The following is an 18,898-nucleotide window of genomic DNA, read 5'->3' as shown; positions in this document are numbered from 1 at the left end:
AGGGAAGATAATGAGACACGTGAAGAATGGAGCGATCAGTCTTTTATTGGAATATTAGTTCATCAAATACGCGTGGCAAGAGCTACACGCCACTCGCGATGCTGTTAAATTTGGTTAGGATAAAGGCTTATCAATGCAAACTGCTGCACATCACACTGACAATAGAAAACCAACTAGAAGTTTCCTAGAGAGAGAGAAAAAAAAGGCAGATACACTTTACCTGCTAACACACGCAAAATACTCAGCCACGCTCTCCACTTTTAATAGAGGACTTTTTGTTCACAAAATACGAAATGTGTGTCAGTTAGTACACGACAGAATCTCAACTATGAACCACATTCACGTCATATTCTGCAAGAGTGACAACACTACAATATCTCACAAAGTAAGAAAGCAAAATACTTAAGAACTGTTTCTAAACGCAAAGCAGAAACATCTACCTCCTCTAGCTCTCATATACAGCTAAATTGTTCTGTGGGCACACCACTTTTCGTAAGAGAACACAGAACTATACATCTTCAGTAGTTGCCTTGCTTTCACTATAAATTTTGTATGTACACAAACTCAATTTATGATAACATAATACATAATTCTACAGAAATTTTATTTGCGTCAATGTTAGCTGATAAGAGGATCTATTAGTTACACACAGAAAATTGCATTTCATTGTTCACTTTTATGGTCACAACGGGGAAAGTTATACCAGTTGTGGAGAGACAGACAGAACTAAATTAATGACACCAATTTCTTTTAGGCCACATAATTATATCACTGTAAACACTTTCTTGTGATATCAGATATGATTGAAGACCTCCCAACCTTTCTAATTAAAAAAATAGGGATGATTTGGTTCAAAAGTAGGAAAGAAAGAGCGGTTCCCATAGGAGCGTTTTATAAAATCATTACCAAAAAAAAAAATATGAAAGTCCTATTGAAACAAGAGCTTGGAATGGTCAAAATTTAGATTCTTTCCTCAAACTTCAGAATGGTTGGGAGGTCTGTGATTGGCAACACTGACCTATCCACTTATGCAATGTTAAAATGTTGAAGATAGAATGTACTCACTCGACATAAACACACAAATTTTATTTCAATTATACTCTGATGTGGACATCTCCCTTTCAGATTCTAAGGACTTCTCATCTCAGCAGATACTATCTAATAATTTTGTTCAACTGCCCCTTTCGGCATAATAATCCCATCTATACACGATAGATCTCTCTACATACAAAATATAATTCAGTGCATTCTATTGAGAAAATCAAGGAATTTCCTCAACATGAAATCACTAATCTTAAATACATAAGTAGCATAGAATGCACACACAAACACACAGTAAATGATGAAGAAATAACATTCTCTTTGTGATACTTGATTACTTTTCCAAATTTGCATTTAAAACACAAATATGTTGTATACATTGTATCATCTACCACTCACAATAATTTCAATTATCTTGATTGATACGAACACTGCCACATAACACGGTTGCTCATCATAGTTTAGTGTTCTATAGAATTTGTTCTCTAAACTTGATCTTTTCTTGGTGGCAGCTGCATAAACAATAGAGGGAAGAGTGATGATATACAGTTCGACTGGAATGTTAGTGTGACTCAAATCATTAAGAACTGGCCTTGTCTTAGTACCTCCTGACAATGTAGTATAGATGAGTCAACGTGATGTTCAACATTTTGTGACAGAAGATTCTCATATGTACACCTTTGTCATTGTTTTCAATCTTTTGGCTTGTTCTCGTTCGATTGATCTCACAATCTTTAACGATAAAGTATACCCTTATCAGTGAAAAAATACCTGATATAAAATGAAAGACATTGCAGTGTTTCTTGATGCATAAAAGAAAATGGACTTCTTTCAGAAAAAAAAAACAAAAACAAAAACAAAAACCAGACATTTTCCCCAACTCTCCTGTTCTTTCTTTATTAAAATTGGAGAAGTAAATGATAAAGAAGCACATAGAGACTGAAGACAAGCTTGAAACTCCCTTCAACTTTGATGCTAGAGGAGTCAGATTACAATGTGACGTCAAGTAGCACTCTATATCCAGAGAAGGACTATGCTGGATAAGGTAAGAGTGAAGTTCATGAAGGCGATAGGATGCTCAGCATGCACGTTCACTCTCTCAGAAAGGCATGATTTGGAAGAGTCAAATTATATCGCATACAATAGACAGATGTCAGGGGAATGTCATGTTCAACGTAACTGTTTGCATGAATACATAGAAATGGCGCATAAATGGGGAAGGATTGAATCAATGGATATAGAATACAAGACTGGAATAGCATTCGCTCAATGACATGTCTGATATGAGGCTAGAGAAATCATCTGCAACATGCGAGGCATAGACAGGGACAGAAATAAATTCATAAAAGATTGCGATATACAAATTTCAAGGTGTGATTTCTTGAATATCAAATAGCAAGCTTTGATAAATACATTTGCCATGAAGAAAAAAGGCACGAAATATGATTCAATGGCAGAACTCTCTACAACAGTATATACATCAGGAAAATAGCACACAGAGGATATTAATATATATATGATATGATGAGCAATACACTGAAATATGCATGCACTTTTACTGCACTGCTTGTTCTACATGATGAGGCACATCTTTAATTTGTTGCATTTATTGTCCTTATGAAGGGGAAAAAAAACTATAGGAAGTATATAATGGCTTTGTTACATAATCATGAATATCAATCAGACTTCATGAGCACATGATTAGTTATATGGGTTTTCATACTCACCTGTGGCTGCAAGATAGCAAACAGAATATAGATTTTCTAGGAAACAGCGAAGGATTGCATTACAGTGAATCTACAGAGCATCATTTTCAATAAAAGAACTTTTATTTACAGTCCAGAATACCGGCGAGAAAAAAGTTTTACTGTTGTTCGCTTGTTTTCTGCTTCGACACAGTACCTTGATTTGTTCATTACAGCAACTGACATTACTGTGTCTGTTGATCTTGAAAGTTGAAAGCATCCTATTACCTGTTAACAAGTTTGGGACATTTGAAAATTAAAATGGAAAATATCGCTTTCATGCACATGCTGATGTGGATGCAGCACAAGAAAACTTTTACAATAGACATGCAGATCATAAGGCACATGCATTTGGCAATAATGTTGAACTGTTTTACTTGATCAATTATTGAACCAGAAGGGTGTGGACATTGATGTGAAACTATATGACATGAAAATTATGGCTGATGTGAACTCGACTGTAATTTAGCTACCTGTATCTATGTTAAGGTCATATCAACATTTGTTAACCAGTCAAACAGACATACCAATTCAATCTTTCCTAGATGTAAAAGGAAAAGAAATATACTTTAGCACACTAATGATATTTTAACTACACAATGAACTTCATATGAAATGATGTACGATATTCTAAAAAATAAATCATATTCTTTGTGTTTATGACTCAGACAGAACTGCATGACAGAGCATGAGCACAAAGGAAATAAGAGGCTTCTGAAGTGGTAACAAGTAATGCAGAGGCAAAGAGTGTACTACGAGAATATAATACATGCATATACAAGTATTCATATGTTCTATATTTGTGACCATGAGGTGAAGATAGCATGCATATACATATGCTGCATAACTGCTGACAAACTGACAAAGACATAAACTGGATGCAGTGTGTTTGACTGATGGCGAGCATGGAATGCAGATAAGAGGGGGAGAGGGATAGAGCAAGGTTGAGCTGCAGGTTGACCAGTGGAATGACCATAGGGGTGACCATAGGGTCTACTTGATGTCACAGAGCAAAGCCACTCCCCTGAGTATCCAGTGATCGGGGTTCTGCGTCGTCTTCAGCTCCACGGCCGCGATGTACGTCAGGTCCGTCCTGACGGGCTTCTTGTAGATGGGGCACTCGTACATGCGTGGGTCGCGCCCGGCCGTGCTGTTGATGGCGTAGATGTGGATGACCGGCAGCGGCTCAAAGAGGACCTTGGGCTTGGGCTCGATGAGGCGGCAGCCACGGCGGTCCCAGCTGGCACCCTCCAGGAAGAGGCCGTAGACGTAGACGCCCTCCTGAGGTGGCTGGTTGATGTCATCACGTAGGAAGCGTGTCACGTCGTTGTGCAGCACCACGCTGTCCAGGGCCCAGCCCTTGTGGGCACGGGTCACCTCCTGGGGTGGGAGACAGATGGCCACAAAAATATCTTTTAGTCAGTGCATGGTATAATAACAGATTAGTGTTCCTAAACATCTAATTAGTTGCGCAACTTCATTACACAATTACATTGAGCTAAATCTTTTCATGGACTTGTAAGAGACTTCATCTTTTATTGAAGAAAATAGCAGATAATAAAAACAAAAATTGGCAACTTTGCTATATCATGGAAGAAATGTAAACGATACAAGGGAACTTTGTTTATATTCCAGTCATATTAACTTATGTATGCACCAGTCTGTATAGCTAGTAAATATGTTTAGAGTGAATCAATTGAATACAAGGCTGTCAATCAAACTTATCAGGTATTTGATAAACTTCGATACATACTGGAGGTAGAATACTAATACTTAGTTAAACATTATCATTCATCGTGACACAAATTATTTGATAGTTCCTCCAAAGACCTCAAGACATTTTACATGTAGGATCTTAATTTCTCATGACAAACAACATATTTGGTTGAAGAACAATCTCTATGACCACTTTACCAAAGGTTATGGGGGAGAAGAACTCTTCATTTTTGGAAACGAGGCCTTAGAGATCTACAGTAGGATGTAGATATGCCATGGGGTTGTCCTCACCTGTCTCATTGCTGTCAAGAATCCCTGAGGGTTAAAGAAGCCGGTCATCCAGAAGGTGTTGGGGCGCCCCTCGAAGCACCAGGTGAAGAACTGCTTGTTGCGGTCCAGCAGCTCAGTGAACCAGAAGCCGAGGGTGGAGGATGCCCACGAGATCTTGCTCCAGGTGATGGGGATGCGGCCGTCGAACATGCTGTCCAGGGCGTCCCTCAGGTTCTCGTTCATGATGATGGTGCCGTCGATGGCCAGCTTGAGGTCGGTCAGTGTGGAGCGCACGATGGAGATGACCCGCTGCATGCGGTCAATCTCCTGCCGCAGGAAGATGTTCATGGGCATGAGGGCGCCCATCTTCTGCAGCCGCTGCCGCACCTCGAAGGGGATGTAGTCCGCCGGCAGCTTGTCCAGCATGTCGTCCGCCTGCCGCTTGACAATGACCTCGCGTGTCTCACCGCCCCCGCTGCCGCTGTCCTTGGGCTGGATGCTCAGGATGGTTCCCAGCACCGTCTTGGCTGTATTACTCTGGTATCTGTTAAAATAATGTTGTTATTATGGAAATAATGTCATCTTAAGTCATCTTATTTGCAGGACTTTAGTTGAACTTTTCTTACAGGCAGTTGCTATGGTAAGTTTAACACTACATCCATGAAGTGAGCAATATATCTACCATTATGAAAAAATAAAGTATGATTTTGCACTTTCCACTTACAGTGTAAAGGTGGTAAACACTAACTTGCACTAGATTGAACCATAATGAGTTACAATAACTTTGTGACTACGTACGTGATATCAGCATTGGGGTGTAGACCAAAGGCCTCTGGTGTGTCAGCAAGGGGCAAGCTGTTGATGTACTCAATGTACTGTGGCGGGGCAGTGCACTTAGGGATGGCATAACCCTTGTAGAACACAAAGTTGGGGCTGAACATCTGCTCGCTGAACCAGACTTTGGCAAAGGTGTTGAGGAGGCGCTTGTCGTAATCGTCAGTGACACGACCACCGTACTGGATCTCACCAATCATGTAGCGGACTGTGGACCACGACACCCCCTTTTTGATATCCATGTCATCCAAGTGATTCTGGAAGTGAAGAAGTCAAATCACGCCATTCATATAGTTATCACCATGTTAAGAAAGTGACCTTTTTAAATCCACTTGTTATACACAAGATGGCATGAACATAGAATGTTCTATTTATAAAATGTAGGAATGAGTACCATAAAACCTTTTTTTCTTTTTTTACAAATGCACATGAGTGCTAATCATCAAACCATTTTATAAGCATTCTATCAATCCTCCTCCCTCCCCTATAATGAAACAACAACAATCAAACATACAAACTTGACCATATCCCACTATAGCTACACAGCACCACAGTCTTGCAAAGAAGCCAACATAGTAGGTTTAGAAGGACAAGGAGGACAATAAGATCTCTATCAAGTGTCAACTTGTGAGCACAAAAAGCAAGCCAGGTGTGCCAATACTGACAAAGAGAAAACCCCATTGGGTGTTAATCAAATACATCTCGTCATGCACTGGGATCCCTCACCTGCATGAACTGGATGGTGGAGCTGAAGTCAGCGGCATTGAACTCGTAGGGGATGTTCCAGCCGAGGGGGCCAAACTTGCGCCTCTCCTGCACCGTGGTGTGGAGGAAGGCGGTGGCGTAGAGCATGGGCTTCCACTGGGGCATGTTGGACACGTCCAGCTGGTCCTGGGAGATGCCGGCATAGGTCCTCTTCAGCCCCGCCTTGATTCCCTGGGGCGGCTCATTGGTGAACTTGATACACATCTGCACATGGTCCAAAAAGAAATGGCATTTCATCACAAACTTGAAGTACAATACAGTGCACTCCTTTTATAACGAACACGGTTATAATGAAATTCCGGTTACAACAAAATAAAATGCAAGATGCAACGTTATCCACACTATGTATTTTTATTGTTTATTTGTTCGGTCATAACAAAATATTGAAATAACCAAAGAAAACTGTTGGTCCCGAGGACTTTGTTATAATGGGAGTCCACTGTATCATGTACGTTCCTCGTAGGATTACATATATTTTTTATACTGGAAAAGATCTTGGTAGGATACATATACTCTCTTGCCTATGAACAGAAACAATAATGAACATCAATAAATGGGATCTGGAATTGTCTGAATACTATTTGGTGAGTAGTATGAGTATGTTTACATCTAATGACTGATTGGGCATCATCCTAAACCTATTAAACCCTTTCATTGAAGGATGACTGGGCGTGAGGAGTAACAACCATCTGGGCAGTTTCAACAATGTGAATCCAATGGCCCGAGGATGACTAAAGTAATATGTGCAAGTGTTTGATGGTCTTGTACATGTTTTAGGTTATTGTTTTTGTTTTTTGTTTTGTTTTTCCACTAACCTGCAGCAGACTGATGGGGAAGCTCTTGTGGGGCTCAGTGGTCATCCAGAGCCGGAAGTCATCATGGATGGTCTCCGTCTCAACGATGGTATCCATCAGCTCATCAAGGAAGTCCAGCGACAAGTGACAGTTCTGGAGCAGCACCCAGCCACCCTGCAAGGCAAGGAACAATAATGGTGAGTGGTAAAATGCTTGTTGCGTAATAGTGAGACATTGAACCTCTGGACACTAAACAACACTTGCAAAAATCTTCAACAGTGAGGTTTCCTTGATGCTTATAGCTTGCTCAAGTACCATTTCCCCTGCTGGTAGGTACTTGATATCATAGCTTGTTTGATTGGTTGTGTGTGGTGATCTAAACTTCAACTGAATTCTACTTAACAATGCTGGCCATTGGAGAAGAGCCCCTACACTTGGATTTTAATCGACGATCATGTCAAATCTTTTTCGTTTTCGTCTGTCCAGCACATGATTATAAAGTTGATAACAGGCTTTAGAAAAAAAGACAGGCGTAAGAGTAATGGTGCAGAAATCTCAATCACTGGTTTTTCACAAGAACTACAGTGTAGGTAAAATGTCCCATCAACATGGAAAGGTGCCTTTGATACTGAGGTCACACCCTTGCTATGATGGTTACAAATGTAAATATTTTGAAACTAAAGCATCAACATCTTCATCTATTCTTTATGATGAGAGCAACAACCAATCTTTCAATTTTTTACAAGCATCATCATAACTTTCTTTTTTGTTCTTTTCAAAAGGGATTTAAAAAAAAAGGATGTCTGCTGGCACATAAGTGAGTAGGGAAAGGGAGGGAAGCATTCTCACATTTGTCATAAACTGCTGAAGAAGTCGACGAGCATGAACCTCCTGGCCCTGGCCCATGGAGATGGCTCGGCAGTCAAACTTCCTCTTCTTGGCCAGGCTCTCAATCATGTTGGTCGGGTCGGAGCCCATGGACAGGAAGCAGATGAGCGGGTTGCGAGGGTCGGACTCCTCAAACGTCCCCTCCAGGTCTAGGATGACACCTTCGGCATAACGCTGGCCCATGGAGTCAGCTGAAGAAGCAGGGGTTGGGGGAGCAAGAGATTTAGCATCTCATTGGTATGCAATCCATATGAATTCATTCGAAGGTATTAAAACTAAATCAAACCTTGCAATAGTCAGAATGCAAAGAAAGAGATGAACAAACAGAGCTTGTTAATAATGCCTAACAAAACAGGCTATATGTTATTTGTTTGTATGTAGTGATGTTCATGAAATCTTCTGCAGTCTTTCATGACTACAAAGAACACAAACAGATATTGTAGATTTGCTTGCCCCTAAGTGTAGTTTCTTTGAATAGATTTTTTCATCAGTCTTTTAAAAAACTCAGGATTCTACATCAGATATACAAAGCCTATAGTGACCTGGCTTTACGATTTACATGTTTGTGAAAGCACTATGGCTTCATAGATAGATTTGAATATCATTTATATTTTGATAAAAGTGTCATTTAGTATAAGCTGAATAAAACATACATAATACCATGCCCAATATCTCTGGTCTACACTGATTTTACACATGCATGTCTGCCAGAACATGCCTCCAAACAACAACAACAACACACTAAACATACAATGCAGTCAGCATTTGTAAGCATTCCTCTCCCAGTATATTTTCAAGTGGTATAAGGTCTTACCAATGTATTTGCGGGCCTGAGCCAGGGTGCGGTCTGGACACCAGGAGCGGATGAGGAGGAGCTTGCGGAAGACGTCCAGGGACTGCTGGTAGCCGTCGGGGATGGTCTCCTCCTCCGGCGCCTCCTTGTCAAACCAGTGCTTCCACTGCTTCTCGTTGCGGCTGATCTGGTTGAGCACCTCGGAGAAGTGCTTAAGCTTGCTCAGCTCCACCAGGTTCAGCCAGGTGATGTCCAGGATCCACTTGCTGGGCTTGGGCGGGCAGGCATTGAGGTCCAGTGACGCACCACCTGGTAGGGGGTATAAGAGGGAGCAGGTGGGTTGTTTGGGTGGGTGTGGTCAGAGTCAGATATGTACATTGAATATTGTATGACTTAATTTGATGAATGGCATATAAATATTGACAATTAGCTGCTGGCCGGTGGTTGGGTCCATATGCTAGGTGCACGCCACATGCAAATGATTGGGGTGATCTAACGCACCCATGTGCAACAAGCGGAGGTCAAGCAGGGTCATCACATTTTCAGTATTCACATGTGCACTTCCAGTAATGCGGAGTTACTGTGCAGCAAGCACGTGTAAGCAGTCTGTACCATATTCACATCTACTTTTTACCTTTTCATCATGACTAAAGCATTCTTGTCACTTCACAGTAGGAATGCATTTTCAGAGATTACAGTTGATATTTCTTTTTCCAGCATGTTTCAATTGCTCAGAAAATCGGCAAAACTATTGTAGTTTCTAGCTACAGATAAATGCTCTGTGTTTTTCGTGTACAATCACAGAGCTTTTTAATATGCACCAGCACAGCACTGTTGACTCATTTTTATGGAAATTAAATAGCACTGTCGCCATTTGAATATACGCAATATATGTGATAGCAAGAATTAAGAGTCAGTAGTTTGTGTGGCAATGCAGTGCATCCAATGAGTCTAGTAATAACTATGAGCCACAGGAAAAATGTTTGACCGACACTCACCCTTGATGAGGGTCATGAACTCATCGTGCTTGACCTTTCCATTCTGAAGGTCAATCTTGATGGTCAGTAGCAAGGTGAACATGAACTTGTCTGCCTCGTAGAGTCCTCTGGCTGCATACTTGAAGACGGCAAATGTCATGTAGTCGATGATGTTGGCAATGCGTTTGCTGTTAATGGGACTCTTGGCAGAGCTGTGTACAAAGCAGAGAGCAATACCCATGACAACTGTAACTACTTTTGGGTCACAAAATGAAATCATAGACATACTTCGAAACTACTGTAAAGGGCTTACAGACATAACACAATCATAATGAAAATCTCTGAAAAGTTCTTAAATGCAAGTAATACCTGTAGCATCATTTACACTCACTTCCATATTCATATGCTTTTTAAATCAATGTACCATTAATTCTCTCTCTTCTCGCACCATTGTAAATTTTTCAAACCATGTTGTAAACTTTCTCATATGAATTGTGGAAAAGAACAAACAAGATGAAAATGATATGTCTAACTGATCTCCCACTGATGTTACTCACTTGGCCATGGAGATGTCAAAGAGGCCAAGGAACTGCTTGAGGGAGGTCTGGTACATAACGTTCACCATGCTCATCTCAGTGATCAAGAAGTAGAGGATGCTGCCACGAGTTGCGACTGTGAAACATAGGAGAGGGTTTAGGAGTAGAAGTTCAGTATGATGTCTACTCATTGCACATAATATATAGAGAAGTCTTCTGATATGAGAGAACAGAATGCAGGTAAGTGCACCTCACAACCAGGCATCGGTCAATAAAACAAAAGAAAATTTCATTGTTCATGCAATATGATGACCTAGACACGTGACTCTTGAATACAAAGCATGATACTTCAACACTGCAAAATTCATCTTCAGCTATCAAGGGAAGAAGTTGCAACTAAATGGATGTCAGATTCAAGGTTTTCATTAACGCAAAACTTTTCCCCCTCTTTTTTTTTTTTTTTTTTTTTTTTTTTTTTGGGGGGGGGGGGGGGGTTTACTTTTTATTAATTCTGGAGGAAAATGTATAAAAATAGCACAAGCCAGTAAAATCCAGATTCCGGAGCAAGCTCCCATAGCATGCAAGCTATACATTTGCCAATGGGAATTGATAACTGATATTTTGTTATGCTGACAAGATGGGTTTTTGACTTCAATGCATTTGCTAAAGCAATCCCTGCCACCCACCTGGTCTGAACTCCTCCCTGGCCGAGTTGATCTTGATCTCCGTCTCGGCGGCGATCTGCAGCTTCTGACTGACCTCCTCGGCTGTGGACTTGGTGACCTGGAGCACGGTGATGAGCGACTCGTCGTCCACGAGGGAGCCCTGCGTACTGGTCAGGCGGTAGAGGAGGTTGTCCTCCAGCTCCTTCATCTTGCGCTTGTTGGAGGTCACGTCTTCCACCAGCTTGGTCCGCTCCGCCTCCAGTTCCTGTTCACGAGATAGAATGCTAACTGTTTCTCATCTCAAACATAATATTAGACAAAGTATCTAACCGATTACAATGACATTAACCCGTTGAGGACGAGTCCCTAGCATACTCGGGCAGGTGTTTATGGGAAATGCGTGTTGCATCAAAATCAAACCATTCTCAACGGTTTAAGGAATACAAACATGCACGACTGTGAAAATTGCATCAAATCTCTCACAAACAATTAGGAAGTTGGGCTATGACAGATTCTTCATTTATATTCACACTCTTTACAAATGCATTTGTAAGATTACAACTGCTGATCTACCCTTTAACAGAAACATGTTGGAAAAAGGAACCACTAGGATTCAAACCTGTCATCTTTTGCTTTCTAGGCAGCAACACTATCACCAGGCTATCCCTGGTTGCTGACAGTTACTCGGTGACCTTGGAACAAAAAAAATGGGCTCTGAAATTCTGACATTGTTACACTAAATAGCTCAAGACTAACAAGACTTATGAAATAAAAGAAAGAGATTATGAATTAATCAATAATCTCATTTTACATTTAATTTGGAAGTTCTTATCATTCTATAAACTGTAATGAAACTGTTTCAACGATCTGTGTGACTTTCAAAACTCACGCTCTTCTCTGTAAGGATAACACGACCCAGGAGCTGATCCTCCAGCCCCTTCATGGTGACAGTGAAGTCAATGATGGAGGTCTTGGCACTGATCTCAGGGGTGTAGGCTGGGTTGGGCAGCTTGGTGGTGACATAGAGCCGGAATCCATCCATCACATCCACCTCCTTGTCTCCCACTTTAACCTGAAGCACATGGGGAAAATGAAAAAAAAAAGTGATGGTAGCGGTAATCTTCATCTCATCCTCTGTTTGATAACTTATCAATATAATTCCAGATATCTTATTTTCACAACAGCATCTAGTAAGGGTCAGTCTGAATGTTAACAAAAATGTTAATAGACCTAACCTACTAAATTTCACCACCAACAGTGTGAATGGGAATAAAAATTAAAAAAAAAAAAATATGGTGGTGGTATTCTGTATCTCATCCTAATTTTGATGACGATATCAAAATTATTCTTGATAGCTTGTTTTCACAGCAGCATCTAGTAAGGCTCAGTCTGTATGTTAGCGAAAATGAAAATAGACCTAACCTATCGAATCTCACCACCAACAGTGTGATCATATCATCTCACTTCATCTTCTGAAATGGCTTGTCAGTATAAGTATATTGTCTCCTTTTCTGTGCAGATCTATTTCAGGCCTCACTTTAATCATCCAAAAATAGAGCTATTTAATAAAATCATAGGATCTTCTTTTAAGTGCAGCTTTATTTCAGACTTGCAGTAGCTCTTTCTCTCTCAGTCTGCATAGCAAAACTCTGCTTGAGCAATACAGAAAGTATTTGCAAGGTATCAGAAATCTTGTAAGTGAAAAGGTCTTTTTTTTTCCAAGTTATGCCTCCGCTGGAAGTACATAAGCATGACCTACCAACAAGCTCACTGGGGGCTCACCTTGAACGTGCTGCCACTCTTGATGTAGTTCTTCTCCAGGACATTGTCCAGGGCGGGGTCCAGCTCTTCCCCGACGTCCTCAATCATGAGAGGGCGCCCTAGAGACAGGCAGTCCTCAAGGTGCGTCCTGAAGTACTTGTGGTTCAGGGAAGTGACCTAGAATGAGAGATTTTACACACAGACAAAAAACACACCAAATATTAAGACTAATTAACCAAAAACAACAACAACAACAACATAGGCAAATAAACAGCTGACAAGTTCCTAAACTGAGTAAGATGAAAATTTACCTAGAGTTGTGATATCTACTTCTTTGGGAAATGTAAGATAGCATTTCATTTTTGATAAGTACCTATCAATGATAGGGCTATCATATATTTCAATACACTATACATGCCTTCTTTAGTTATTTTCTCTTTCTCTGGAAAAAAAAAAAGGTGTGGAAGTATACAAATGCACAGTGGAAATGTATTGGTTCACTTGACGAGGTGCTGGACTATTCATTATCACACCAGCATGAGCTAGAGACAACATGTAGCCACAAGCGACTTGATCTACTCGTACTGCAGCAAAAATGGCATAAGCTACATGGAAATATTGCTTGAGTTTATCATGCTGTGATTGGCCAGACGCCAGGAGTTTGGAAGTTAAACTACCAATGAAACTAGTCTCTTATCGGAAAGGAAATCCCTGGTTCCTGATGTATTCCATCATGAAGCACAGAATGGGCTATATCCCAGCCAATGGGTTGGGGTTTCTTACACACTTGGACAGGATTTCATCATTATCAGAGTGTCAACAGCTTCATCACTATGATTTCTGTCTTCAAAATGTCAGTTTTACATGCTTGGGATGATTCTACACTTTGAGACAATGCAAAGGATTGACAGTTATCTGTCACAGAAGGAAAAAATTGGGGTTATACTGACCTGCAGCTCATTGGCTGCCTCCCGGTTCTTGATCCAGATCTTGCCCTGCCCCTGGGGGTCAATGAGGAGGGGGAAGCGGGATGCCTTGGTGACGATGATGCCGTTTTGGATGGACAGCTCGTCGTTGGGCAGGCCCTGTATGTTCCACTCCGCAATCTACCACATGCCAGAGAGATAAAATGAAAAGAATGTATGGGGTTAAATGGCTGTAAAACACAAGAATGCATGTTAATCCAACCTTGGACATTTCAGTTGCTATAGTGATGACATAGGCTGGGTGCTGCCTTCTACAGCCAGAAGGATATATGCCCTCACCATGTTATTTATGCTGGCAACAGTACTTAAAGACCATCCTTTAGTTAATGAATAGACTCTTTTAATGACCTTAGCACTTCAGACAAACAGTTTTCATCAAAACCACGGTTACAGCCATGGGACATGATATCAAAATTTTATCTACAGACTTGTGAAAAAATTTTGAGAAGTTAAGACTGAAATGAAAACAGGAGATGAATAGGCAAGTCCACGCAGTGCAAAGCAATGTATCTTATCAGGGCAGATAAAAGTTAAAAAAAAAAATTACAAATGCAAATGCAAGAGCATGTTTAATCATTGACAATTATATCGTCATGACACAAAAGAGGCCAATAAGATATGCTCAAGTTTCTTTAGCACTCCATCATCAAGCACGCCCCTGGGCTGCTCACCGTGGTGTTGTCAACCAACATCTCAATGAGGTTGAGGTTGGCAGTGAAGGGAATCCTTCTCGTCTTCATCTCCTTCTGCCAGTCCTTGAGGAGCTTGCTGCGGAAGGCCTGGTTGAAGGGCCCCGAGTAGGACAGGAAACCGGTGGCCATCAGGACATCACCGACGAGCCTGGAGAAGGAGGCAGAGGAGGAGGAGGAGGAGGATTGGTAAAAACATGCTCCCATGTCACACCTTCAGCAACTCTCGACCTCAACCTATTTCCACTCAGTGCAAGGCATCAGACCAACTTTTATGACTGATGGCGGCTAGTACTGTCCTACAACTGCATTACTATAAAAAGAATCACTGGTTGCTAACCAAGTGGCATTGCACTGATTGGACCTGTGCAGCATTTCAACTAATCAAGTTTTTACAAGTGATGGTGTGGTTTTGCACTGACAATTCCCATGGACCCCACAGATGGAACATTGCTATTGTGGTGCTCAAGCCTAACACAGATACACATAAACACCCCTTATTTAATCTAAATCCTAAAACATCATACCCTTTTCTTATGTGATTTTGTCCTATGTAAAAAGCAAAGCGGAATAGATATTGCACGTCAAATTTAATGATTGTGAACTTCAGAGGGCATATTCACTTCACATTTTGACTGAGCACATAAGAAAGTTTTGAGCATGAACAGAAGTGCAAAATAAATTTGGAAATATGACATGATCACAGCAGACACACACACACACACACACACACACACACACACACACACACACACACACAAAATGCTATTTTATCAAGTTTCTATTTTGCCCTTTGTTAGGTGATGTATGATAATGGATAGCTTTCCTATCATCTCAACATTTTTTATGTTAGAACTTTAGTTTTAAGATGAACAACAACAAGGGCATTATCTGTGCTAGATTTCAGTGAAAATCAACACCAGAGTGGCCGTGAGTCAACATGGCAGACATGAAAGCTCTGCTGAACTGACTGACCTTCCAATCTGTGCCTTGAACTCCTTGTTTGCTTGCGTCCAACGCTCTTTCTCTCCACCCAGACCGCTGATGAGAGTGGAGGCGGCTTCCATCTTCCGCCGGCAGTTATCGGCATCATCGAGCAGATCCTGCGGAAATCGTTGAGAAAAGTTGACTCAAGGTTGGAGAATTTGGTGCAAGGAGACTGGGATATTATGATTAGCAGGACAAGGACTCACACCGAAATCAATGTGAAATACACATGCTGGCTAAATGTGTGTTATTTATTTTTTTATGGGGGGGGGGGTTGCTTTGTTTTTTGGGGGGAAAGTTACAATACTCAAAGAATAGTTAACTATCTCATGTAATTAATTGTCAACCATTTCCTCTGGGAGTGTAGGCAGCCTTTGCAGCATGCATTACACCTAAAATCAGGGATGCAACATCCACATCATATACACATAGTGAGTTAACAGTGAGGTATCAGGCCTCAAAAGAAAAATATATATTCAAGCATATCATCTATTGGTTTATCAATTTATGCCTGGCTGCAATGAGCATACCCCATATGTCAAATTATCATAGATTTTACAGGATTTTACAGTCATCATTATTTTCACTACCACCATATTCATCTTGATAATTGTCATTACTATGATGATTATCAATACCACCATCATCATCATCTTTAGCAGCATTTGCTCCATAAAACCTTTTCATCACCATCATCATCATAATCATCATCATCCTCATCATCCTCTTCATGATCATCATCACCATAACCACCACTACCACCACCACCATCAACCACCATACAGAGCATCAGCCCGATATCTAACCTGTTTCTTCTTCATGGCAGCGTCATACTCTGCCTGCGCCTCATCCAGTTCGGCCTGCTTGGCGTCCAGCTGTGCCTGGGCCTTGGACAGGTCACTGTTGGCCACGGACAGCCTGGCTTCTTGGACTGCCAGATTGGCCTGGACATCCAGACAACGGAATCAAGAGAATCATCCGGGTGGGGGGGGGGGGGGGGGGGGCAGCAAGAGATGGAGATTGAGACAGGTGGAAGAGAAGAGAAGAGAAAGGGAGATCGGAGAGAGGGCGTATGGTAAGGGGGGGGGGTGGTTGAGAGAAGAGACAACAATGTTATAGGGCCTATCAAGGAACATTCATAGTGAGCTCATCAATTCTTTCCAAGGACATATTGTAAAATGTCCATGTTGAGAAATGAAGTCTTGGAACCATCTCATATACAGTATGTTTACACTAGGCAAGTTGTCTAATGATTAACAGTAAAAGTTACAGTCCCTCTTGTCATTTTTCTTTCCTACAAATAAGAGGCAAATGTGTGGGATATGGATGATAATACAAAGAATGGAAGGCAAGAGACAACTTAAAATGCTGTGCTGAGATATTTTGCAAGCAAGTGATTCATATCTGGAATCAAACTTGAATTCTCTTCACCAAAATCTGACAGTGACTGCAAAGTAGGTTTTACTGCTGATTACAGTAGAAAGAACTATGTTGCATTGCAACATGGGATGGAAAATATTTGCTGAATATCCATTTCATCGCAACTATCAAGGAGAGAGACTTCCACACACTTCATCAACAACACAAAAGTGCTTTGAATAAAAATATGCTTGCAACACAGAGTGAATATGATGCTACTCTTCGCTGAAAGAGCATGGGCAGTTATCATTTTTAGCCCCTTTTCTGGGTTATATTTGCATACCTTGAGAGGCAGTACTTCCTTGTTGATGCCATAGAAGAAGGACATTGCCTTGGCCCAGCTGCACAGACCAGCAACATCACCACACACCTGTGTGAGGAGAGAGATTGGAGGGTTAAACAGCCATTTTTCACTTAATTACTGAAGTAGTGGAAAACTTCTTAAACTTTAAACAAACATTGAATGGGTGGGGCTAAGGTGATAAAAACAAAACATCTTGATATCTCCAGCAACCTAGCAGTCTGTCTATGATCTTCAATTTACATTTATCTTGATAAGTCAGTTGATGGTTTTATGGGTCACCAATTTTCTGTAATCTATTATTTCACAGTGATTAGAAGCACTGAGAGACATCAACCAAACATACAACTATACTAGATTCCTTGCGGAACGGCAGATCTTTCACATAACTTACCACTAATGGACCAACAGCTGACTACTGAACACAATCAGAATTCATCATGTAGCTAAACTAAAGATATAAATATCTTAAGTGTCTACTTCAGGACACAGTTCATTTTCTGAAATGTGCTCATATGTGAATGACTGAAAAATATACATTCAAATTGACAAATAAGGATGCAATGATGTAACACTCAGATACTATTCATATCTTATGTACATGCAGGGAAACAGAGGATTCGTAACTCCACGTGACTTTGACGAAAGACAAATCAAATTTTTCATGAAAGGCAGGTAAAGACTTGTAAAGCAGTTCTCTGTTTTTGCACTATCCTTTGGTATTTAGTATGAACTACTCTGCCGCCAGCACGCACTGTGTGCAGAATGTGAGATGTGACAAACCTTCTTGGCCGACTCCATGTTGAAGTCTTCCATCCTGAGGTAGGGTTCGAGCAGCTCCACGGTCTCACCGTTGATGGAGTCCTTGGGGAAGGTTAGAAGACCCTGGAGGAAGCCGGCACTTCCCATCAGCTGCAAGGGGGAGGGGTGAGGTGGGGGAAGACATGATGACCATTCAACATATCAGAGCCCTCAAATGTGAGGGTGGGCTTTTTGCAAGGAAACACACCCCCATTTCAGCCCACAAAAGAGGCTCAGATGTCACACCAGAAAGAAAACTTGGGGTAATAATGTTACATGTGCAATGCGACTTCAATACTTGAATTCCAAAGTGACTATGGGGATGCCGAAGTTTTCCAGATAACGAAAAGATACTAAAAGAGCTCTTTCAATTTTTCCTGTCAATCCTGTGATGCACTGTTTGCTCTTCCCACATATCCATCCTCTTTCATCCATCCACTTATACATCCCTACACCACACCAATTTGATCTCAATTATCCTTCTTCCACAATCCTTTCTTCCATTCCTCCCTTCGTCTATCCATCAATCCATCATTACATCTATCATTTTATATACCTATTTTACCATTTGTCTGCCTAAGCATGAATGCAAGCATCAATCATTCTATGTCTATCTGTTTCCTACATACATACATTGTACTATCCATGTCTACACCTCTATCAATCAATTCACCTGTGTTTACATCTCTATTGATTAATCTATCTACATCTATTTTTCTAATAAGCATCTATCTATCTATCTATCTATCTATCTATCTATCTATCTATCTATCTATATATCTACATGTATCTATCTATCTACATGTATCTATCTACATGTATTTATCTATCTATCTACATGTATCTATCTATAAATTTATCTCATAATCTATTTACCTTTATATAACACCAAAATAGATCCCTATCATTTTTTGTTGTTATTTGACATTG

The 18,898-nt window shown here is 40.8% G+C and overlaps 1 protein-coding gene across 1 annotated transcript in view; it reads right to left on the bottom strand.

Moving 5' to 3' along the window:
* Nucleotides 1–3,779: 3,779 nt before the first annotated feature.
* Nucleotides 3,780–18,898, bottom strand: part of LOC139718331 (dynein axonemal heavy chain 5-like) — an 81,965-nt gene continuing 66,846 nt past the window's right edge. Inside the window, 18 exon segments of the mRNA XM_071629810.1 lie at nt 3,780–4,166; nt 4,794–5,316; nt 5,571–5,863; nt 6,333–6,575; nt 7,187–7,339; nt 8,015–8,244; nt 8,868–9,155; nt 9,845–10,035; nt 10,381–10,495; nt 11,046–11,289; nt 11,914–12,096; nt 12,807–12,962; nt 13,736–13,891; nt 14,443–14,611; nt 15,436–15,563; nt 16,254–16,391; nt 17,150–17,236; nt 17,951–18,079. Of these exon segments, the coding sequence (XP_071485911.1) occupies nt 3,780–4,166; nt 4,794–5,316; nt 5,571–5,863; nt 6,333–6,575; nt 7,187–7,339; nt 8,015–8,244; nt 8,868–9,155; nt 9,845–10,035; nt 10,381–10,495; nt 11,046–11,289; nt 11,914–12,096; nt 12,807–12,962; nt 13,736–13,891; nt 14,443–14,611; nt 15,436–15,563; nt 16,254–16,391; nt 17,150–17,236; nt 17,951–18,079 (3,813 nt within the window).

This window comes from Diadema antillarum, unplaced genomic scaffold, assembly GCF_040938485.1.
Source record: "Diadema antillarum isolate AM-2024a unplaced genomic scaffold, OU_Dant_1.0 scf00000093, whole genome shotgun sequence".
NCBI lineage: Eukaryota > Metazoa > Echinodermata > Echinoidea > Diadematoida > Diadematidae > Diadema > Diadema antillarum.
The sequence above is the reverse complement of the archived record's forward strand: the minus strand, read 5'-3'. Positions and strand labels throughout refer to the sequence as shown.